Source organism: Zootoca vivipara, chromosome 1, assembly GCF_963506605.1.
Source record: "Zootoca vivipara chromosome 1, rZooViv1.1, whole genome shotgun sequence".
Lineage (NCBI taxonomy): Eukaryota > Metazoa > Chordata > Lepidosauria > Squamata > Lacertidae > Zootoca > Zootoca vivipara.
The window spans coordinates 98,036,886-98,062,028 of NC_083276.1; the positions used below are offsets into that span (position 1 = coordinate 98,036,886).

The 25,143-nt window shown below is 42.0% G+C and overlaps 1 protein-coding gene across 2 annotated transcripts in view; it reads right to left on the reverse strand.

Annotated features, from left to right (window-relative positions):
• Positions 1-17,754, reverse strand: part of LOC118083125 (von Willebrand factor D and EGF domain-containing protein-like) — a 123,182-nt gene extending 105,428 nt beyond the window's left edge. For both annotated transcript variants that reach the window (XM_060279527.1, XM_060279539.1), the window contains exon 1: positions 17,452-17,754. In XM_060279527.1, the coding sequence (XP_060135510.1) occupies positions 17,452-17,551 (100 nt within the window). In that variant the 5' untranslated portion in view covers positions 17,552-17,754. The remainder of the gene's footprint in view (positions 1-17,451) is intronic.
• Between the last annotated feature and the right edge of the window lie 7,389 nt (positions 17,755-25,143).

The following is a 25,143-nucleotide window of genomic DNA, read 5'->3' on the forward strand; positions in this document are numbered from 1 at the left end:
CCCAGCTCACTAAGCCGTTACGCTTTCAGCTTCCGACGCCTCCTCTTCCCAGTTTTCTCCTTCTGACCACTCATTGTCACCCCACCACCACTCCATGAGCTCTGAACTTTCTTCCCTTGGTGGTTCCCCAACTGGTTCCTCCCACTGGTTCCTCTGCTCCAAATCCCAGAACGGATTAAGTTCGAGAACCAAGGTACTACTGTATTTTCCTTCCATTCTGCTCTGGTTGCTCTGATACCAGCAAAAAGGGCACATTATTTGGAGAATTGAAGGAGAATTTGGACACGAAATTACACCTGCTTTCCCAACACATCCTCAGAATGGAAGAGAAATACAGTAGTACCTTGGTTCTCAAACTTAATCCATTCTGGGAGTCCATTCAACTCTCAAAACAGTTTGAAAACCAAGGTGCAGCTTCCAATTGGCTGCAGGAGCTTCCTGCATTCAATCGGAAGCCGTGGAAACTGTGTCAGACATTTGGCTTCCGAAAAGCGTTCGCAAACCAGAACACTCACTTCCGGGGTTGCGGCATTTGGGAGCCGATTTGTTCCAGAGCCAAGTCATTCGAGTACCAAGATACCACTGTATACCAACTCTGGAACGGTTGCAGTTATGTTTCATCCCATTGAGAGCAATAGGATATATTGTAAAAATGGACCAGAGAGGATAAGGGAAAAAACAGGACATTCCACTTTAGGCTAAGAGGGCTTTGTATTTGGTAGTTTTCCCCTGTCAAACGCTCCCTCTCCCACCCCTCCACAGGACTGCTCTGCCAATCTGTTTTCTGCCTCAGAAAAGAAACTGTCTCTACATGCAGTGAGCAACATCTTCAAGTTTTCTTTGTAAATTTAATTAATATGGTTTGTAATCATATTACAAATACATATTGCAAATGGTTTGTAATACAGTCTGATACTTAGAGTGCCCCTGAAGAAAAATGTCAATCAAAATGCAGTGGGCTCAATAATAGTGCCATATACAGTGAGTGTATAGGACTTAAATCTCCCAACTGCCCTGATTAAATTGGGGCACTCTGCTTTGGGGCTCTCACGGAGGCCAACACTGTATGAAGAGGAGATGATAAATAAAGAATCTGCTGTTTCTCTGAACTGAATCACGCTGTCTGCTCTGGAAGTAACCTGCCTGGCTGAACTACTGGAGTAGGTCACACAATAGTGGTACTAACAGCTACAATTACTGCCAACAACAATATTCTTGTACACTTGTACACTTCTTCCTTATTTTCCCTTCCTGTATAAGAAATGCCACTAGCTTTCAGCAGCATTGGTAATATGTGACTTTTCTATGGACATAATTAACAAGAAGTTACTAGGTAGCACAAAGCATGGAGGGCTTATTACGCTGCTGTTTTTATTTTGATTATATATTTTGTGGTTTTATATTTTGATTCCCCCCCCCCCTGTGAACTGCCCTGAGACCCCCCGGGTATAGGGAGGTATATAAATTCAATTAACAACAACAACAGTTTTCAATTTACACTCCTTAATACTAGTAAGGCCGATACCTTATGGATCTCATTGCTGTTATGCATGATTAAATCAATTCCTTTAAAGCTAAATTTTAGTTTATTTTTACTACATTTAAACACTTTGCATTGTAGCTTTAAAAAAAGCATTTTATGTCCCTCTCAAAACACAAACAGTATGATTGATATAATAAAAGTATTGGGTCCAATCCTATCCTGTCAAGTCCATTGCTTTCTTTTGGTGTACTCTATGTAAGAGTAACATAGAATATCACCACCTACCACCTACAATTAATCACTAAATCATTTCAAATATGAAATATTCATCATTATATTTTTAAAATTCACATGCCTTGAAATTAAAAAACAACAACAACCTAATATCTCCTAAAGGAATCAGATAAAGGTGTTTCTCCAAGGAAAAGCCATGCTTTGCTCTCTATGCTTTTCTCTTGTTCAGACACATATTTGTAGCATCTGTGAATAGGGCACAGCATACAGATATTCATGAATTTGGATTTGCTTGTGCTATTATTCTCTCTGTGGTTGGTTTATATGCACTCGATTTAAGTTCTTGTCTCCTGAGAATTTGACTCTCAATACCTGAATTCACTTTATCTCTTGGAGATAACCTTACATTAATTCCCAAAGCGCTACTCAGCTGATAAAAATGAGAAGAGTAAGCACTTTGTAAGATGACAGTGAATAAATAAATATATTATGGCATTAGCATAGAAAGCATCGAGAATTTCTAAGTTTGTTTATTAGGGATGTTGTTGTTGTTGTTGTTGCTGTTGTTGTGTAGTTCAAGCAAAACAAACCAGTCCATCCTAAGAATGGCAGGTTTTATTATTATTATTTTAACACTATTTTTGGAAAATGTTAAATCTAGCATATTCTAATGCAAACCAGCACAAAATGAAGTTTGCATACCAAATAGTTCTCTTTCCCTGAGCATTTGTGGTTCCTGGGAGAATTCTAAATGCCAATAGTTTGCAGCCTTTCCCTGCCTCTTTTGGGTGGTTTCCCCCTATTACTTTCTAACTGGTGCACAAGGGCAACTCATCAAGCCTTAGCTCAGTTAGTGCTAGCAGCTGTCACATGATGGCCAAGTGTGCATACCCTCCTCCCTACACATAAAAAAATATGCAAGTTGGGACCTTGCACAATGTTTTGTAGAGGGCCCTCTACATTTGCTCTGTGTTTTGAAGGAAGAGACTTCATTTGTTCAGGAGTTGGCATGGAAGCTTATGTGTTCTCTGAGGAGCATTTTAGAGAGGTATACATGTCCAGTCCACCCCTTTGAAAGGACCACTTTTGCAGCTGGCCATGTATGAAACAAAGCTGCCCTAGAGTAGAAGAGAAATCAGTCTCACCTGGCCGAAATCCATACACCCCTCAGAAAGATGAAGCAATTTGATGGAGTGTAATAGTTCTGTGTGCTGCTCTGGTTCGTCAGAAGCGGCTTTGTCATGCTGGCCACATGACCTGGAAGCTGTACGCCGGCTCCCTCAGCCAATAATGCCGCAACTTCTGAGTTGGTCACGACTGGACCTAATGGTCAGGGGTCCCTTTACCTAATAGTTATTTACAATGTCCTGAGTGATCATTGTCATTTTGTGATTATAACCTTGCACGTGGTTGCAAAATTATGTGTAAATTAGATTTTAAGATATAATGAGCAATTCAATATGCCAACTGCATTATCGAAATGCCTGTAAAGGATAATAAAGGATCTAGGTATGTATATGTGTGTATGCCTTTGTTTTGGAGAAAGTTAAGCATCAGGAACATTCCTTTTGTGATCTGTTTCTGATATTCAGCTATGACATCACTTTTTACCCCTCAGGGAGGTGGCAGAGAAATGAAATCTCTGGAATGATGTGCAAGAAGGGCAAGCTTGTGTAACAATTCAATCACAGTTCTGCTAACTTTTATCAGCTGGGAAACAGGCCTGTGTACATCTGGCTGCCTATCTCTGGAAGATTTCACTAAGAATCAAATGGCTAGCAAGAAAGTGAGATCATCAGAAATATCAAGTATCTAGACATTCTTAACACTGTTTCTCGGTGTGTGGGTTTTTCCTTCTTCCTCTTCTTCCCAGAATTAATCTGCCAAGACTGCTGCTTGAGGAAAGATTTTTTTTTAGTAGTATACATTGGCCCATTATACACATCCCCCATGCTAATCGCCACCCTGGGAAACTCAAGCTTTATACAAGGCATGGAAATTGCTTTCTGTAATCACCCAGCATTATTTTACATTTGATTACTTGAAGGCTTTGGGAGCAAATATTATGCTTGATTACAGTTCTAATGTGTTTAAAGTAAGGGGCACTCATAAATGGAGAAGAGGCAAAGAGAAATACATCTAACATTTGCACTATCTCAGTCCAAGAGGCTCCGAAGGTCAGAGTGCCCTTTTCATCTAAGTCACAGTTGCTTCAAGATGGTATACTGATGGTATATCAGTAATTTATTATAAAAAAAATTAGAAGAGATGGTGGCCCCCAAACTTAAATTGATTGTGGATGAAATATTAGACAACGGAGAAATTCCAGAATCTTGGCAAGAAGCTCTGATAACCCTTCTTCCAAAACAAGGAGCAGACCCGAAGATAACTAAAAACTACAGACCAATTTCTCTGTTGAATACAGACTACAAAATTCTCACCGGGGTCTTAGCAAATAGGATGAAAATCATTTTAAAAAGAATTATAAGGAAAGACCAGGCCAATTCCTACCGGAAAGACAAATAAAAGATAACACTAGGATAATTATTGATTTACTGGAATATGCCGAAATGAATCCAAGTAAAAAAATAAGCAATGTTATTGGTGGACACCAAAAAGGTTTGAACATTGGAAATAGCTTTAATTCCATTCATTATTCTATCTACAAAAAGCAAAAAGCAAAGTTAATGATAAATAATGAAATTACAGAATACAGAGGGATTCAATATCGAGAGAGGGGTTAGACAGGGATGCCCCCTGTCACCACTGTTATTCATATCAGCATTGGAAAACCTTCTAGGAGCATTAAGAAAAGTGATCTTAACCGGACAGGCTTGTGTCAGTCTTGGATATAACTCCCCCCCCCCTGCTCACCCTATTTTGCAGTGTCAGAGTGGAAGTGTTATTTATGTATTATGTTTCTTAAGAGAAATGTAGTCCAATGAACAAATGATGGATCACTTTAGAGTTATATAAATTATATAGAAAGCTTGCATTTGAGGGTATGTTTTCCTGAAATAAATAAATAAATGTTAGGCTTCCTTTAAAAAACAACAACACATAATCAAAACAACTCTGTGCTAGCTTTCATTGTCACGAATGAATGCAGAGTTCAAGTGCAATATATTTTGTTCAACAGAAGCTATAACAAAAATCCAAGGAATTGACATTAGTTGACAAATAACTTATTCTTGTCATTTTTATTAATCTTGATATATGAGACATATTATAGATTTGTCTCTGGGGTGTGTGTGTGAGAGAGAGAGAGAGAAATGGGGGTCTAAATTACACAAGGCTAGCAATATTAGTCTGTCTGCAGTGAAAATGACTACACAGCATGAACAACTGGCTAAAAAATATGTTCATTTGCAATCATTCAAATTATTACTCTTTAAGCTTTTGTATTTTCTCCCAGATAAATGGTAATTCTTGAAAACAAAAGAAAAATAGAGATTTGCTTCTCCTTTGACCAGCATTCTAAATATTCAGGGTGAGGTAAAAGTTTTTGGTTGAAAGTAACAATGTGGTTTATTTGTTGTTTTAGCAGAATTACACTGTAATACTATGTGTTATTATGCAGAAGTCTTATTAGTGTGACTTATTTGCAGACAAGTGCTTTTAATTCCTAAGAAGGCAGTCAGCTTCCCTAGGGTGACATACTTACTACAGATATACTATATCATTGGATTCAGTGGAGCTACATATATTGTTTAACATTAATATATTTTTAGGGTAATGGTGAGGATACTTAAACACTGACATTGGGAGTAAGTCAGTTTGCAGAAGTCTGATTTACATTTTTAACCTTCTACCAGAAATTTATCATTTTCCTCAATTGGTGAAGTGGGTGCCACATGTACAACATCAAACAGGTCTAGAAAACTTGCAGAAGTTGGTATTTGTCTGCTAATGGGGATATTGTGGTGATAAATGGTAGCTCCACAACTTTTTTAAAAAAATCAAAATATCTTAATTGCCATTGGACAGAAAGTGGGTGTTTTAATAATTCAGTGAAGTTTTTGAATTAAATTGAATTTTTATGTAATAGACCTTAAGCCAGGGCCTTTGCTTCCTATAACACACAGCAAATTTATTTCACATACCCATTTTATTAAAATAAATCAGATAGTAATAGGGTAATTTGATAATTCAGTGAAGTCAAAAAGAAGACTTCAACCAAACACTTCAAATATATTTTAATAATGGAGAAAGAATAAAAATAGGTCTGTCTCTGTGTTCACCATCGAAAGAAATTACAACTTTAAAAAATACAGACTATGACTGTACCATCAAGCAATGGTTACCATACTTGTTCAGCGCATATACCTGAAACTATTTTTCATGTTTGAGGAATAAAGTACAAGGGATAACTGAGGAATTTAGCCTGGTGTTAGGGAGACTTATTCCCCTAGCAACTCCTGATTCCATTCCCACCAGAAGACAAGCTGTTGTCAGTCTAGTATAGCTGGCCCAGAAACTAGCACAAGTTGCCAGATTTACAGGTGTATAGGTAATTTAGGACACTTGGTCTAGATCAGGCATCCCCAAACTGTGGCCCTCCAGATGTTTTGGCCTACAACTCCCATGATCCCTAGCTAACAGGAGCAGTGGTCAGGGATGATGGGAATTGTAGTCCAAAACACCTGGAGGGCCAAAGTTTGGGGATTCCTGGTCTAGATAATAGAGCATTCTCAGGAAAATTGAAGTGAGTGAGACAAGAGAACAAGAGGAGAATTAATAGAGAGCTTTACCTATTCTCAGTCTGCTAGTATAGCAGAGGTTCAGCTATTAGGTTCAACAAGGAATTGCCCAACCAACTCGCCTGCCTTCTTACTTACAAACCAGCTCAGGGAGTGACACCGGCTGTTCGATTGCTCCTTCTTAGTTTCAGTGTTGCCATTGTAAAACTCAGCAAGGAGGAGGAGGACCTGGATAAAACTAGAATTAGGTGTCTTTCCCAATCAGCTTCCCTACCAGTTTTTCACCCAACCATTCCAATGGCACCCGTCACCATTAGTGGAAGAGGAATTCTCAGCAATAGATTAAGTCCTAGATGACAGAGGAATGAGCAGATTGAGCATCCCCCATTCCCCCCCCCCAACTGGTGTTGTGGGTTCAACAGGCCTACATGATGGCGGGCGGGGGGAGGTTTGTACATAGGATTATACAGGAAAGGAGATATGTGAAGATCACTTCTCTATCTTCCACCTGCGGAAGCATCCAGTTGGTGAGGTGAGAGCCTCCACAGGATCAGAGTCCTATCCATGAACAGAAAGAGCCCCTTCTCTTTAGAAGAGGATGTTTGGAGACAGAATACAGCTCAATGGTGGAGCATCTGCTTTGCAGGGAGAAGATCTCTTGTCTTCTCCAGATAGGGGATGGAGAGATCGCTGTCTGAACCTCTGCAGAATCCTCGTCAGTCAGTGTAGAGCAGACAATACTGAGCTAGAGGTTGGTGTAAGGCAGCTTCCTATCCAACTTGTGTTTTTGGTGCCATTACTGCCTTTCTGATTTTCATTTTAAATTCTCAACATGATTTAAAATACAAGGTTATGCACTATGACTCTACTGCTCTTGATGCAGACCACCACCAAATCATCAGGATTTCTTAACCTACATGCATGCTGTATGGCCACATCCCTTTCCCCTTTCCAGGTGTTTCATCACACACAACATGTGGTGTGAATAGGTTTCATTTACTGGTAACATCATTGTACTGTGTTTAATTCCAACTGCAGATTTCAGTTTCTCCACCATAAGCAAGGCAGGTGGCCCTGTGCCTTTCAGGAACAAATTCTATGGACAGGAAATAATTATTTATTACTGAAAACAGTATCATAGGAGATGAATGGGAAAGCATTGAAATTAGGTGCTTTGGGGTGTTGGATCTCAGACTCATTACATCATGCTGTTAAATTGGTATAATGATTTGAGATTTTTGCCCAAGGAAATGGGGAACTATTTAGCACTTTTTTGATTCAACAATAATTATTAGAACATCTGCTGTTGAATAAATTTCAATTGTGAATTTTCGTTTGCTAGCTGGGGCAACTAGGGAAGGCTTAAACGTTTCCTGAGAAAACACTAAGCACTTGAATACGGTATAAATTATGGAATGATATATTATTTTTACCCCAAGTGTATTCCTGATTTCTTCCTGCTGGGTTTATTAAAAACAACATTTTTATACGAGTTGGTAAAAAATGAATTAGATGATGTGAAAAAGTAACTAAACATGCATATTGATACACTTGAAGAACACAGGACAAGCTCTTCCCCTGCATACCGTATATATGTAATACACCTGCAGAGCCTTTGATCCACCAAGTCTATCACCTCCAAGCACCGGGGAGGGGGAGTTGTGCCTTGTCCAGTGACCAACAACCCACCTCTTAGTGTAGTTCCAGGCAATTGACCAAAATAGAAAATCCATTGAGCTTGATTGGCACAATACACAATACTCTGAAACGCCATTTGGCTTGGTATGTCTTGGTAGAGCCATTGTGGTGTACTGTAGTGGTTAGGTTCAGGTTCAGTGTTGGTCTGATGCAGTCGGGGGGGGGATTAAAAAATTCTCCAGTAGCACCTTAGAGACACAAGTTTGTTCTGGGTATAAGCTTTCGTGTGCATGCACATAAGAACTAGGAGAGCAGCTCAGCCACGAATCTCACTGGACAATCTTGGGCCAGTCATAGTCTCTCAGCCTAACCTAACTCACAGGGTTCTTGGGAGGATAAAATGGGGAGAATCATGTCTGTCACCTTCAGCACCTTGGGCAAATGGTGGGATGTTAAAGTAATAATAACAAAATAAGATTATTGTAGTGTGATAAAGCAGGTAAGACTTAGTCCTTAATAATGTGGTGTTGTCTGAGCATTTTATGGATTTTGTATTGTCAGAGTTTAAAATTTTTCTCTGGTTGTGTTGTGTTGTCAAGTCACAGATATTTTTTTTACTGTAAAAAGCAACTGATAAATGAAATATATAATAATAACAATATATAAGTTGTTCAGGCTGTACCCATACATGCTGATCCAGAGACTCAGCAACATAGGAAGTCAGACCAATGGTCCTTTCAGCTTAGATGGTCTACATTGACTGGCCGTGGTTTGGCATGTTTTCAGAGAGTGGTGTCTCTCAGTCTGACTTGGGAGTTGTGGTGTACTGAACCTGGCACCTTTTGTAGGCACCGCGTATGTTCTACTACTGAACTACAGCTCTTTATTTGTGGCAATGGGGATCTGATGCATGCATGTGCTTTGACATTCATTTCAGTTTCAGGGACAGCCCTTCGTGGGCATTTATTTGTGAATGTACAGCTTCCCCTTTCATTGAAATCAGTAAGGTGGCCCAAGCATGCATTACTTCTGTTGTGCTTCACATCACGGTCTTCACACAGCCCTCAGCTGGAGTGACTAGCCCCATTACGGACACAAGGAGACATCCAGAAAAAGAAAGGGGAAACAGAGGCTCATCCTTTCTCAACCCTATTACAAATATTATGAATTAAGTCCTGAAAATACATAGTTAAATTATTTCTTAGTACCTCAGGGGCAATGAAACAATGTTTTTACAGTGATGATTTGTCATGACTAATGTGATCCAGAATATCAATAGGTTTGGCTTTGGGGCTGAATTATAGTTAGGGAAGAGAAATGTCCCCTTTCTCTCTAAGATTAGCTACTTTGAAAGAACCTAAAGGCTTGGCTGCATGAGCTGGCATTCTACTGGCAGAATGCCTGGAACTGGGTTTTAAGGATTCAAAATTTGTTTCAAGGATACAATTTTTGACCTTCTGTCCTAGTTCCAGCACAGAAAACACTGGGGAGTGGGGGCACGCAACCCATGCTCCTTAAAAGCTCTCAAGTTCAAAAAGCCATTTGGAGAACTGTTAAAAGAAGTGTCATTCGTGTCCATGTGTTATATCCTCCTGATCGTTCCCCCCTTCCTTCTCTGAACATAAATAGACAGTTGCAGATATGTAAGTCAAAGACAAGGCTTGAGGGTGGGAATGGAAGTCTCTCCACAATTCTAGGCTTAACTTTGAACTGAGAACAATAGCCAGATGCCACTGAAATAAACAAGAAGCCTTCACTGACCTCCCTGGGGCACAAAAAGTGTTGTTGTTGTTGTTTAAGAAAATAACATTTAGGTTTTGTAAAAAACCACCACCACCACCACCACTCTACAGCCATATTCTTCTTCATATATATTCAAAAGTTTGGAGGAGTTTCTTCTTTGTCCCACCCTCGCCTCTGGGAAACTGACATTGTGGTTATTTAAGGAGATGTTGAACATTCTCTGTGCAAGTTCAGCCCTCAGGCAGAGAGAGTAGAGGTGCTTTGAAACAAAGAAGATTAATACTGTACTATGGTTTGAAGTGTTAATGAGCTGAAGTGCCCACATGCTCATGCAAATGAGAGTAATAAGGAAACAAGAGCAAGATGTGCTAATTGGCAATGGATATTGTGATGGGATATGGATAGGTATAATTTAAGTTTGCAGAGAATCCCTCCCATCCCACAATAAAACTATTTAAATCAGTATATGAGAGGTTTGTTTATATAAACAGCTGATGTGTAAAGACACATTATTCACATATGCCAGTCCGATCTTGTGCTCTCAGAATACACACACACACACTCCCCTCAGGGAGAATTTTTGGGGTGCCCTCATGTCCCCTTGACCTCCTGATCTCCATTACACATTTCCACCCACATCTATTCTCCAACAAGTGCTGCATAAGATATGGGAACAGAAGGCCCGGGTGGTGCTGATTGCTCCTTCTGGCTGGGCATGGATGTGGGAGCTTTTATCCCGGCAACATCACACACACCCAGCAACTGCCGCTTTGTCAAGACACGCTCTCCCAAGGCCCTCTCTTTCACTCAGATCCATGTTGGCTTTCTCTGACTGCGAGAACTTTGAATGGAGTTGTCTGAAGAGACTGCACCTCTCTCAACCAATTACAACCATCCTGCATTCCTTCCGCACAATGTCTATACCAGGCCAGCTGGAGAACTTCTGAGGTGGTCCTCAGGCAGAGCTATGTCAGTGTGCAAGCTGGCAGTTCCTGACATACTTGCCTTTCTACAGAAAGGCCCCAGCAAAGGACTTTGACCCAACACACTGAACCACCAGGCAGCAACTCTATCATCTATTCTTTCACTATTGGATGCTGAAGTGCTTTCCTCATGGTGCAGTCCTAGAGTGTCCACTTGGTGGCCCACAGTTTTCCTTCATAGAATCTGTTTTCTCAACTCTACAGAAGCCTCTCTTTGAACCTTTGGGCAAAATGTCACTTAAACTCTCATCCTTTAAAGTTCTCTTTCTAATTGCTGTTACTTCTGCTCGTAAAGTGCTGGAGGTAGGGGCTCTATCTGTAGCAAAGCTTTTATATATTTTCCATAAGAACATGGTGGTTTTGAGAACTGACCTCTCATTTCTACCCAAAGTTCTGCTGAGATTCCATGTTCAGCCAGAGTCAATTCTCAACTCTTCTCACTCATTGTAAAAGGCCTGGCACTCATTAGATGTGAAGTGTGCACTTGAGATGTAAGCCAGGACTAAAGAGTGTAGATTAACTGACTTCTTATTAGTTTCCTTTCATCCCACTTCCTTGGGCAAAAAGCTTAGCTCCTCCACCTTATCTAGGTAGCTTATACAGTAGCTTCTATTGTGATGGCATATGGAGGTTTGAAGCTTCCCCATCACCTTCTATTACAGGTCATTCTATTAAGCCAGCAGCCACTTCAGCAGCTCTCTGCCAATGCCCCTTTGATGTCTATCTATTGGGCTGCCACTTGGGCACCCCGACTACATTCACAACACACTACAAGTTGGAGGCTTAAAACATGTTCTTCCACCTTAGTACTGGGTCATTCCATAACAAAAGATCCAACTTTTTTGCCTATGTCATCCACTTTTCTCAACATTCTGTAGCCTTGTTGAATGATCAAAACTAAGTTTAAATCTGAAATGGTAGCTTTTTATCTCATCCCTTTTTATCTCATGTCCCTGAAGAGGTTTTTTTCCCTACCGCCTTGTCATCAAGGCTGAACCCTAAGCTCAACCTGATAGCCCAGTGAAAGCCCCCTAAATCTACCATTCAAGCAAGTACCAACTGTACTCTTTCTGCCCCCTCTTCCTTTCACCCATAGTCTTTAGGAAGCAGCCAATTAAAACAGTGTTTTGACAGACCACTGCAAATATAGTACAGCACACAAAACTGGGAAGATGCCACCATTGCAGAATAAACATTGCACTTTGGTCTATAAGCAGTGACACTATGTATTACAAATTTTGTTGGACTTTGAAAAATGTCCTAACAAAGTTGTGAGTGAGTGCTACATCATGAGAAGAACAGTGGGATTTTTGAGAGTCACTGAACTGATGAGATGTTAACATTACCTAAGGGATCGTGCATTGGGATTGCCAACAAATGAAGCTGTCAAGAGGCTATCATGATATAAATGCACCTGCCAGCATGTAAGATGCATCATATCAGTGAAGCCTACAGGTAATTTGCTGTCCAATCCAGAGAAGCTGCCCTCTGTACCTAACAAGGGAGTAGAATATACTTACCTGCCAATCAATGAATAAACATAAAAACAGCAAGAAAAGTCCTACACTTTCCTACAATTCTGTTGATATTATATTAGGCAATCAATTCTGTTTCTGCCATTTTAAGACTATTCCCCCCATGATTCTCAGAAGATGTCACAGAGCAATCAAAGTAATGGAAGTTGGGCTAGTCAAAGAGCTATGTGTCGGAAATAGGTTTACGTTAAACAAAATCACATAGAATCATAGAACTATAAAGTTGGAAGCTACCCCAAGAGTTATCTAGTCCAATCCCCTGTGATGCAGGAATCCCAACTAAATCATACATGAGACCTCAATATGTGTAACTCCTTGCAGAATAGCACGTGTGTATGTCCATTGCTTAGAATTATATGCTTGTTAATCATGTAATGAAGTCATCAATGCTGAGTAGACAAGAGGCTGACTGGTGGCCCATTGACAATTCTGTCAAGGAGCACTGTGGGCAGAAACCAAAGTAGTAGCTCTGTGCATGCAAGGAAGCTTCGGAGTTGTGTTTACAAAAGACCAGCTCTCACCACCACCACCTATAAGAGTTGCCCATGCTTGAGTGGGGAACCTTTTTCAGCCAGGGGCCACATTCCCTGCTGGGCAACCCTCTCGGGGCCAGATAATAGTGGTGGGTGCAGCAACACATGTGACTCTTCATACAATTCAGCCATGGAAAATTCAGATGTTTTATTCATTCACAAAAAACACCGTTATCACCACCCAGGCAAGTAAATACATTGTGTTCAAGAACACCTTCCAGCCAGACAAATCCACTTACGAAGGGCATGGTGAGATTAACACTGGCCAGATAGGGAAGCCAGCAGAGCAACGTTCAGCCTCTGGCCTGAGGTTCCTCAGCCCTGCTGTGAGTAGAGTCCAACATCCTCTGATTCCCCTCTCCTCTTCAACTAAGAGAAACCTTGCTGCAGGCCTATATTTCAGAAACCCGCCAAGGGTATATAATCCTATTATGAAAGCTGTTCCATTATCAGTAGTGGTATGAGCCTGAATCAGTTGGCAAAGTTCAACAAACAATGCAACAGTACATTTTAAACCCGTACTGCTTCTTAAAATTGCAACTTCCATGGAGGAATCCAAAAGGTGCATCTGTCTTTCAGGACATCTTCCTGGTTCCAATCATCTCACAAAGAAAGAAAATACAGTTTTGGAAAGAATATAAAGATATGTTGTTATTAAGGTTCACAATAGCATATGGTTTCCTATCCTTCTTTCTTTTTTAAATGAGAAAAAGAAAGAGTGCCACTGAATTCCTATTAAAAGAAGCCACACTTAAATCCAATATATATATACTGTATAAAGTTTTACAACATTCAACCAAAACAGAAACTATTAAAAGATCAGAGAACAAGGAAATACTGATTTAATTGTACAATTTAGTTTTTAAAAGTTGAAGAAGGAAATGGATGTGTTTCTGGAATTTAGCTTCAGGTTCTTTGCACAACATATAGCCTGAAGATCTTTTAAATGAGAGTATCCTGAACAGCGGATGAGCTGGTTGGACAGTGTTCTCGAAGCTACGAACATGAGTCTGACCAAACTGCGGGAGGCAGTGGAGGACAGGAGTGCCTGGCGTGCTCTGGTCCATGGAGTCATGAAGAGTCGGACACAACTAAATGACTAGACAACAACAACAATCCTGAACAGCAGTGTAATCATATCGTAATGGAGCCATAAGCTTTCCATTTGTATATTAGCCTATTTATAATAAAAATGTAAGAATGTCATCAAGCAACACCTATTGGAAAATTCGTAGTGTCACATCACAATCCTGGATTTACATGAAGTCAGGTTGGGACAGGGCAGCAAAAATGAAGGCAGGTTGAACAACTGCCTGACATGGCAGGGAGAAGGGGGTGAGACTGCGAGGAAAATGGCAGTTCTAAACAATGGCAGAGGTTTGAGTAAAGTAGCTTCACTGTATGTACCTGTAGAGTATTTGAGGGCTCTGCATCCTTTATCTCCCTCACATGAGCTGAAGAATGGAAGAAGGATAAGTTTGAGCACACCAAGAAGGGAGAGACACTGAAAGGGGGGATAGTGGCTTTTGTCTTTACACAAATATACTCCTGCCATTGAATTAAATGGTCAAAACATTGTCTTTATGTCATTTATCTGTTGTTTATCTATTTATTGCAGGCGACTGGAATACTACCGCCCATCCCCCAATCATGCCACACAAAATGCCGCGGAAATTTCTATACTCTTGTCTGAGGAGGAATTTCCAAACTCACTTTGAATTTTGGAGAAATCTGTTGGCAGCATTCACCAACACTAATATTATGCTTAATAATAATAATAATAATAATAATAATAATAATAATAATATTTTATTATTTATACCCCGTCCGTCTGGCTGGGTTTCCCCAGCCATTCTGGGCGGCTTCCAACAGAAGAATAAAATAATCGATTAAAGATTAAAGGCCTCCCTATACAGGGCTGCCTTCAGTTGTCTTCTAAAAATCTGGTAGCTGTTTTTCTCTTTGACATCTGATGGGAGGGCGTTCCACAGGGCGGGCGCCACTACCGAGAAGGCCCTCTGCCGCATCACAAGGTAACCTACCCCCAAATTGCATGTCATGTTAATCATATTTTTCTTTCACTTGTAGCCAGCATTGGGGGGGGGGGAGATTAGTTTTGGGATTCTGACATGGGAAATGGGGGTTCCTTCATCCCTTGTCCCTGTTGTGATTTAGACTGGACCATGCTATTTTCAATGAGGCTACAGCCATAGGAGCTTTGCTCCCTTGCAAATAGCAGGTCTCCCCTGCTCCTTGCCAGAGTCATTATCCTGAGTAGGGCCTCCAAAATGGCTATTGAGCGGTGAAATCTTGCACTCAGTGGCAAACCATGTGATTAACATAACATGCAGTTTTGCCCTTAGAGCTGGTAGGAAAGGAAGGGAAATTCAGAATGAGGGGAAGACAGACACTGATCCCACATTCTCCTATTAATTGCTTACTTGTGGCTCAGCAGCCAGAAGTGGCCCAAAGGCATTTGTGGTGGGTGTGGGTGCGCGCACACACGCATGCGTGAGTGCATGCGCACACTGACCTGCATGTTTGGTTCAGTGTACTTTGGTTCTGCCTAGAGTCACATCTCCTACCTACACCCAAGAATCACCAGTAGCTTTTATTACTGTGTTGTGCATAGTGCTTAATTCAAGTAATAACTACAGAAAGCAGCTACAAACACTTTTGGTAACCCTTTCATGTTTCTTCTTGCACAAGGAAACATGAAAGTGCAAAAATAATGAGAGTTTCATTAATCATTACCCAGTCCTTGCCCTGTAAATGTTGCTGGAGAAAATCACAAAGAAAATGTTATTTCCTGCTTCTTAAGATTTTTCTCTTCTCCTTAATGAGGCATCTGCAGACAGCTACTTGGTTGCTTTCCCCCTATCCACAGTGGAATTAGCAGATTTGTTATCACCAGAATATAAAAGCAAACAGCATATGGTTTTGTTAATATCATCATAATGTCGCAGTGCAATCTGTCACAATGCAAACTCCTTCCAAGCAATTTCATTTGAGTGGAATACTCAGCAAGAAATGAAAAAAGGAAGGCAATCACGTTTCATAACTCTTTCATAATGCTCACCTCTCCCATCATTTGCATCTGTCCCAGTGTCTATAAATATTACTTTCATTGGATATAACCCCAGAAACGGAAATCAGTTGCCTCCAGGAATTAAAAAGTCATCTCCCCTTGGTGTAAAGTCTTTTCTATCAGATAAGTAACCACTTATACTCTGGCAACCCTTCAAAGGGGTTTAGAAATTAGAGACACTGTTTGAAGATCAAGGAGATAAGGTGGTTTGCCTTGTTTTTAGCCCTGGAAACCTTCCTGGGTGACCCTTTGAAATTCAAATGAAGGATGCTTTAGATAGCTCTTTCTCTATACAGTATATGCCAAATGAATGCTACCCATTGATCACTTTTGAAATCAACAGACGGTCCAGCACTTGCAACTTATTTTCTGAAATACTGCAGTACTGTATATATTTGGCAATAAGGAGATTTGCTTAGCGTACCCCATTCCAGCTATGGGTGCACATAGCCTTTTATGATTCAGTCGCACTGATCAGCTGCTTTGCAGAGATGGAGGACTGCACAGAGTCCTCTCTACTCCCATCCCTGAACATCCCTTAGCTCTGTGCTAAGGGCCTTTAACTATCAGGTTAATACATGCACAGCACTGGCAGCTGAATAACGGTGGAGAATTATGCGTGCACAATGATCCATCCAGCTAATGATGCACATGTGAATTGCCTGCATGCACATACATGTGACCTCCAGCAATGTGACCTTTTAAAATGCCATGCCCTCTCTATGATTTGAAGTGTTTTTTTACCTTCTGACTGTCCTTGCAGTATGCAACCTGTTAAACAGATGCTGTCAAAGTATCACGGTTACGGTAGCTTGTGCATTTTACTCTTTTTTTGTTGTCTGTCCATTATATCAATACTTCTAAACAGCAGCATCTTTTCTGTGCATTTAAAATCTGTATCCAGTTACTGGATAATTAGGTATTTCATTTACGAATGCTACCACCATCACCACAAAAATTACTTTCCTATCTTGAAATTTTATATTGCTAAGTAAGCCATTAAGACAACGGCATTTAAAAAGACAACACCAAAACATTTCTTCTTACAGGACCTGTTTTAAAGGGGTTTTAATTTACTCAATTTAAGTATTTTCCTGTATTTAACTCCCCACCCCACCTCTAACAAGCATATCTCAAAGATTTCTGTTTTGTTTCATTTATATGCTTTCAAAGAGAAATAACAAGATATACTAATACTTCAAGCCTAACAACTCTTTGAAGAAAATTCCATTGAAACAAGTAGGACTGGTGCTTATGTAAAAAGCATCAGAATGAAGTTAGAGTGGTGAGCGGATGGCTTGCATCCCTCAAAATCTACAGTACTACATTTAACTCTACTTCCAACTTACTTGGGAACAGAAATGTGCTGTTTTTGTTTTGCATAATTTCTGAGTTTTGGTGTAAATCCCAATAGGCAAACCCTTTACCCTTCCCAGTTCATTCTCCTTTGAGCTTACCACCAGCCTTCCCCACACCCCAGAAAGGACCAAGTGTTAAAAGCTCAGGATCCTTACCTAGTTCAGCTGTCCCAGGACCAAAGCTCAAGAAGGAACTCCAGGCAAGAGCTGAAGCAGCTAAGAATTGCAGGTGGAGGCAGAAGGGCTGCTGCTGCATGTTGTCCCAAGGGTATTGTATCCATACGTCTGCAGTTAAGAATGAACTTTTTTTAGAAGTCTTGGAGCGTTGCAGGAAGACGCATCAGCTCTCCTTTCTGCTTGTGCTCATTTTTCTTTAACTTTCTGTTCTAGGTAGGACTGACTGTTTTGCCAGTTTCTACTTTTCCAATAGGAACCCCCCTTCTCCAGTTATGAGCACACACCCTGGTCCGCAAAGAATGCAATCCACAGTCCAGCTGCATGCAGTCCAGCTGCTACAATTTACACACCCTTTAGCAAACACACACATACACAAATGGAGCAGTTGTTGCCATGTTCCCCGATGCTGACATTTTCAACAAATCCACTGGCAAATTCAATAAAAGTAGGGTTGTCAGCCAAGTGCTCCTAATCAGGCCAAAACAGTGTGTGTGTGTGTGTGTGTGTGTGTGTGTGTGTGTGTGTGTTTTAAAGGACCCAAACTGTATATTTTGCTTGTACCCAGTATTTAGAGTAGGTTCATTCAGGAATGACCCGCAATTATTTGTAATGTTAGTGTCACTACTCAGGGCAATGTAACTTCTTTTGTGATTTGCTACAACTATAATAATTTCAAAAGAAAGCCATGGGGCCACACTAGGTAAATGAGCATTTTCCATTCTCCCATGACTGTCTCTTCACAAACTGGCTGACGAATTATTACAAGGAAATATTACATTGGAGTTGCTGTCTTTCTAATGGAAACAGAATGCTGATCTTGATGCATTAGGAAGGTATTGTTAAAATGATTTACTAAGATCGTTTTAGAATAATTAAAAGGATGTGTTGCTTAAATACAAGTGACAGCTAGCTTTCTCTCTCTGTCGAAACAAAATAAAAAAATACAAAAATCATTCCAGTAGCACCTTAGAGACCAACTAAGTTTATCATTGGTATCTGAAGAAGGGTGCATGCACACAAAAGCTCATACCAATGACAAACTTAGTTGGTCTCTAAGGTGCTACTCGCAGGGGACCCAAGACTACGGCCCCCGGGCCGGATGCAGCCCAATTGGCCTTCCAATCCGGCCCGCGGCGACCCCCACCGCCCGCTGCCGCCGCCCGCTCTTACGGCGCGGCGGCGATCTTCCAAATCGGGAAAAAAATCGCCGAAAATCCTTTGTGCGCATGCGTATGGGCCTCTCCCGACCCAGAAGAGGTCATTTCCGGTGCACTTCCGGGTCGGGGGAGGTGCACTTCCAGGTCGGGGAGGCCCATACGCATGCACACAAGCGATTTTCGGCATTTTTTCCGACCGGGAAGCGTGCCAGTGCACCAGTAAGTGTGTGTGCGCATGCGCACGGGCACGCACTCCCCCGCCTTCCAGCCCGCTGCGCGCGCACTCCCCTGCCCTCCGGCCCGCCACGCGGTCGGTGCGGCGGGCACCGGCCCAAAGCCCAGGTAAGTCTGGGGACCCCAGTGCTACTGGAAGGATTTTTTTTATTTTTTTATTTTGTTTCGACTACGTCAGACCAACACAGCTACCTACCTGTAACTAGAACCTCTCTCTCTCTCTCTCTCTCTCTCTCTCTCTCTCTCTCTCTCTCTCTCTCTCTGTGTGTGTGTGTGTTTCACGTATACTGTATTCTCATGAGGTCTGAATTGGCCGTGACTGACCAGGAATGAACCATTGGGGTTGTAGTGCAATCAATGAAGACGTTGACCGAATGTGTGGCAACTATGAAAAAGGATCATTAGGAAAGGAACTGAAAACTGCTGAAATTATAATGCTATTATACAAATCTAAGGCATGCACAGCCAGTCCAAGTTATTTTGGCACTGGAGGCAAACCACCAAATAGTGACCCCACCTCCCCACCAGGGATCAAGGTATGAGTAAACATTTACAAGAAGAACAAGGGAGGAATAAAGATCTACATCAGGCATCCCCAAACTTCGGCTCTCCAGATGTTTTGGACTACAATTCCCATCTTCCCCGACCACTGGTCCTGTTAGCTAGGGATCATGGGAGTTGTAGGCCAAAACATCTGGAGGGCCGCAGTTTGGGGATGCCTGATCTACATCAAGATTGGCTGCTCCTGTGGATCCTGTTACCTAAGGCAGTCACCTCACCTTGCCTCATGGAGGGCCGGCCCTGATGACCAAAACTGCAGTTGGAATATTCTGGTTGCCTGGCCTCCAAAAACGATATTGTGGAGTTGACAAAGGTTCAGAGAGGGGCAAGCAAAATGATTGAGGGAATAGAGAAACTGAAGGGATGCTAATACTCTAGAATGGGGATCATTAAACACTCTAAAGTGCCAACTTAAATAAAATGTTGTGGGGACATAGGAAGCCCCATCCCATATAATCACATGATGTGGTGCACACACACTGTTTGAATGACCATTCTCATCAACTTGGGAGGAGATGGCCCCCTCAAATATTTTATTGTGGGGGCCGAAGCCCCCACAGCACCTAAAAGTTGATTCCTATGCTCTAGGGCGGGGCTAGCTAACACCCTATTAAGGGTCTTATCTGAACTTCCAATACATATTTTATTATCTCCCCAAGACCCTACCAATTTTTGCTGCAGAAGGGGGATTGTGTTCCTCTATATTTGTCTGCCTCTGTCTGTCTGTCTGTCTGTCTGTCTGTCTGTGTGCGCGCACACACCCACACACCGTCTGCATGTGCATATTCTTGTGAGGGTGAATGCAGCTGTCAGTCCCCCTGCCATTCTAGAGATAGGTAATACCCGCATAGGATACATTTTGCTGTATGCAGCATAGCAACAGCTTCAGATGTCTACCAGGCTGCTTGCAGATGTCAACTTATCGTCTTCAGCTACAGATGTGGCTAGATGAAACAGCTTCCCTTCTGCTGCCTGACAGGCTGAAGTGTTTACGCTTCAGATTAATAGGCGTTCTTGTCACTAAACTCAGGTGGTAACAAGATACTGTATTTTATGACGTATTCTATCCATCTCTCAAATATCAAGCTTGAAAGCAACGGCTGTGCAGAGAAAACTATTTGAGGGTGCTTAAAATTAATTGCAATTGCAATTTATGTGAAATGGAATGATGTGCATTCCTGATACTGTATTATTTTTACATTGTTGCAAGAATTAGCGAGTTTAAAAGGCTGGAAATAAGAAACAAGTCTTCCTCATAAATATCTATCACATCCATGGGACTTGCTTCTGTGCAAACCTGCATAGGCTTGCTCTGTCTGTGTTTTGTTTTGTTTTTAATGAGCATTTGTTCAATTACCAAGCAGTCTGGTACATACTGTTGTTACTCTATTGGTCCCAGTGAGACGATGAGGCATGCTTAAGTGATAGGGTGCTGCTTATGCTTGCCAACTCTTGGTTTGGGATTATGGACTCTTTGGATCAAAAACCCTTATCCGACAAGCTGCCAAACCAATTCCCTTATTGCAGCATAGAAGTGTAACCTTGGTAGAAACAGCAGCTTCTCCTTGCTCTCCCACTCCAAAGCTTTCAAAACCTCTTGCAAGGCCTGGTCTCCTTTTATATTGCTGCATGCCACCCAAATCTCCAAGCGGTGCGAGATTCCATGGGTTCCAGGCCTTTACCCAGGGTTGATGTTATTTTAGGAAATGAAACACAGTGGAGACTGTGATGTCTTCACATTTTTGCTGTGGCTGCCAGCCTCCACCACCTGCTGCCACCTCCAGGGCCTGAGCGCCAGAGTTAAGGCAGTAGGTGATATGCAGAGGTGGCGGGCAGCAGCTGTGGCAGGGGGGGCAGCTCCTGGAGGTGGAGTCAGGCTGCCAGCGGGTGTCATTATGGTGCGGCACAGTGGGCACTAATGTTGGGCACCCGCAGTGTGGGCCCCAAGTCTGAGCCCCTGGATGTCTTTATGATATATGGTTTATTTACACATATATCCAACTTGGGCTTACGATGGAGGGGTGTGCAGCATTAACAAAAGTTTCTTGTTTCTCTCATAGCTGCAGCCTTTGATTCGAGCAGAAATCAAATATTGTGCTCTGCCTCTCTGCCTTTCCAGCCTGCAGCCTTTTCCATGCAGCTTCTAACTTACATAACTCCTTGTCTAACCTCCCTACTCTAAACTCTAGCTTTAGCTGTTGAGAGAGGGGGTCCTCACCCGTTTGCCATCTCACACTGAGCCACCTTGATGTTATTTTCCTCTTAATGGCCTATCACACAGGCAATCACCTCAACACAAAAATTTAGCCTGACTTGATTAGCTTTTAACACTTGCTGGATCGAATGATTGGAAGTCTGGCACCCAGCTTGACACCTTGATTCTAACCATAGCTGCCAAGTTTTCCCTTTTCTCGTGAGGAAGCCTATTCAGCATAATGGAAAATCCCTTAAAAAAAGGGATAACTTGGCAGCTATGATTCTAGCACTTACTGGATCCAGGGATTTAGAGAGGTCTAGCAACTCATAACAATGTACTCAGCATGTGGGGTGAGATCTCCTAAGCTATTATTCCCTAGAGCAGTGTTTCCCAGCCTCTGGTCTCCAGCTGTTTTTGGACTACAATTCACATCATCCCTGACCACTGGTCTTGCTAGCTAGGGATGATGGGAGCTGTAGTCCAAAACCAGCAGGAGACCAAAGGTTGGGAAACACTGCCCTAGAGCATAACATATCCACAGATTTAAAAATCACTATAATAGTGGGTGGCACAGTGGTTTAAACCACAGAGCCTAGGGCTTGCTGATCAGAAGGTTGGCGGTTTGAATCCCCACGATGGGGTGAGCTCCCGTTGCTCAGTCCCAGCTCTTACCAACCTAGCAGTTTGAAAGCATGTCAAAAGTGCAAGTAGATAAATAAATAAACGGCATTTCCATGTGCTGCTCTGATTTGCCAGAAGTGGTTTTGTCATGCTGGCCACATGACCTGGAAGCTGTACGCCGGCTCCCTCAGCCAATAACGCGAGATGAGCGCCACAACCCCAGAGTCAGTCACGACTGGACCTAATGGTCAGGTCCCTTTACCTTTACCTTTATAACACCAAATAATAGTGTTTATGCCTAACCTGCTCCCACTACATTAGCTGCCATAACTTCCAGCTATTTTCCTATATCTTCACTCTCCCTGATCTCATTCGTTTCTTCAAGCTGCAGCTCTCTGTGCAGCTGTCTCTCAACTCATCCCTTCTAACTGTCACTTCTCAGCTCAGCTCTCCATCTGTCATTTTCTCCCACCCTGCCCATCACACTCCCCTGCTGTCAATCATTTTTTTCCACTCATCTTTTTATTATACCTCTTTCATAGTGAGGTACAGGTGGTGAAGGCTGGAAAATAGGGAAGAACAGACAATTTTTAGGAATGGGCTGGCAGTTGTAATTAGTACTGAGACAAAGAATCACTAAGGCAATATTTTAACATGAATTCTATGGCATGCGATGCATGCAATACCCCCTAAACTCTCCCCCAAATGTATCTGAAATGCACAACTTCTGTGACTGCAAAAGAAGTAAGGCAGCAAAAGTAACACATTTCCCTGTCTTCAGTCATCCCTGTCTTCTCCGTGGCTCCCAATCCAAAGCTTAAAGTTAAGCAGCTCTTTATTGTTTTGGTGACTGGGCATCACTCCCCATCGTCCAAACAATGTGCAGCACATCAGTAGTGGTTGGTGGTCCAGCAGTGTTTACATGACCTCCTATCATCGGCGTCACTGCGGTGTACCAGGAGTGGGAGAGGCTTGGGGAAAGGGCTTTCAATTAGCTCCAATAATGTAATAGGTTTAAGGAGCAGTGCAGGTAGGTTACAAAGGATTTTCAAACATTCTCAAGCTGCTCTTTAAATTTCTGGCTTTTGGAGGTTTAAGGAAGAGCACTAGCAGCAGGATGTTTTTACAAAGGGCTTTCACTGCTGGGTGACCCTTCCTCATCTGGTTGGATCTTCCATGTGATTCCCATGATGTCTGATCTCATGCTGCTGTTATGAAATGTGGGAGGGAAGGTTTAAAACTTCTCCCTGCCTGCAACCACCCAAGCACTGCTCAGCTGACTGGGGAAGAGCTGAGAATGGTGAAAAGGGGGCTGGACTCAGGAAAAGGAAACCTGAGTCGACATGTGCACACTCCCCAAGGCCTTTTGGGGTTTATGAATATGGCTGGAGGGTGTACAGAATTCATTTTCCTTTGTAGAGTACATGGAAATGTAAGGCTGTCGCCACCCATTTCATGCAGGAACATGAAAAGGTCTGAAGAACAGGGCAGTCTGGTGGCTTCAGAATTGGGTGGAAGGCAAGAAGGGTGCTTAGTTGTTGCAATGTGTGGGAAAGGAAGATCCAGGGAGTTACCATAGGTGTGGTTTGCAAGGGGGTAGGCACAAAAGGAGGGGAGAGGCATGGGCATGTGGATGAAGGTGAAAACAAGGGCGCAAAGCATGCCGGCAGAAATAGAGGAAAGAAATGGGGTTGCGATGGTGAAAGTGGGAAGTGGAAGCCCTAGGGGATTAGTGTGGGGCAATGGCAGAGGGATTGGCAATGCTGATGAACATTTTGGTTTTCGAATGCCGTAAACCCGGAAGTAAATGCTTTGGTTTTCAAACACACCTCGGAAGTCAAACATGCCATGCGGCTTCTGCTGAGTGCAAGATCTGGAGGCCTACCTGCTGGCTATTGAGTTTTTGGTTTTCAAACATTTCAGAACTCGCAAGGTCTTCTGGAACAGATTACGTTCAAAAACCGAGCTCTCTCCGTGTGTGTGTGTGTGTGTGTGTGTGTGTGTGTGTATGCGAGAGAGAGAGAGAGAGAGAGAGAGAGAGAGAGAGAGAGAGAGAGAGAGAGATCAAATTTATTTGGTGAATAGCCAGCTCTATAATATGTGGCCTGATTTTCAGGCAACTGGGGAGAAATACCTATCAGCTGTGATGGTATCTGATCAGCACGGGATAAAACATGATACTGAAAATCCTGCTGCCTGGAGTGGTTTATGGTAGAAATAAGCTGGTGTGTTTTTTATATATATAAAACTCTGTTGAAAGCTTATTGTGGTCCCCTCAGTGCTACACAGAGTAGCAAAAGACACAAATTTATCTTAAAACATTTTTCTCCGTTTTACAGCTCTACTGATGATTTTAAATGTTTATGCTATTGGTGCTTATATGCAGTAAATCATGAATGATATATTGCAGCAACCCTTTGAAGTGAATTGCTTTTCTTACCTTTATTTTTTAAAAAATGTGAATTTAGTGTCTGTGAAGAGTAACAGATTGACAATACCAGTACATTAAGTCCCTCATTTATCTTCAGCAGAAGTGTAACGTGGACAAGAACAATATACTTCCAGCACCCCCCTCCCCTCACGACACCGCTTGGCTCCCATGGCAAGTCACCCAAGCAAGAAGATTCCTCAACTTTGTTATTTTTTGCTCACTTAATCTGTCTCCTCCAGGCTTGCAAACATAATCCTAGGTTTGTCATTTGCTTATCATAATTGGGATTTCAAATAGAAAAGCAGTGGAAAAGAATATCTATTGCATTTCCAGCACTCCAAATCGTCACATTTCACTGGTGCTTTGTTTTAATTTCTTATCCATCCTTACCCTAAAAGCTATCAGTGAGTAACTGCTTTTTTAAAAAACAGGTGGCAGAATAGTAAATTAAGATAAATACTTGCGTATTC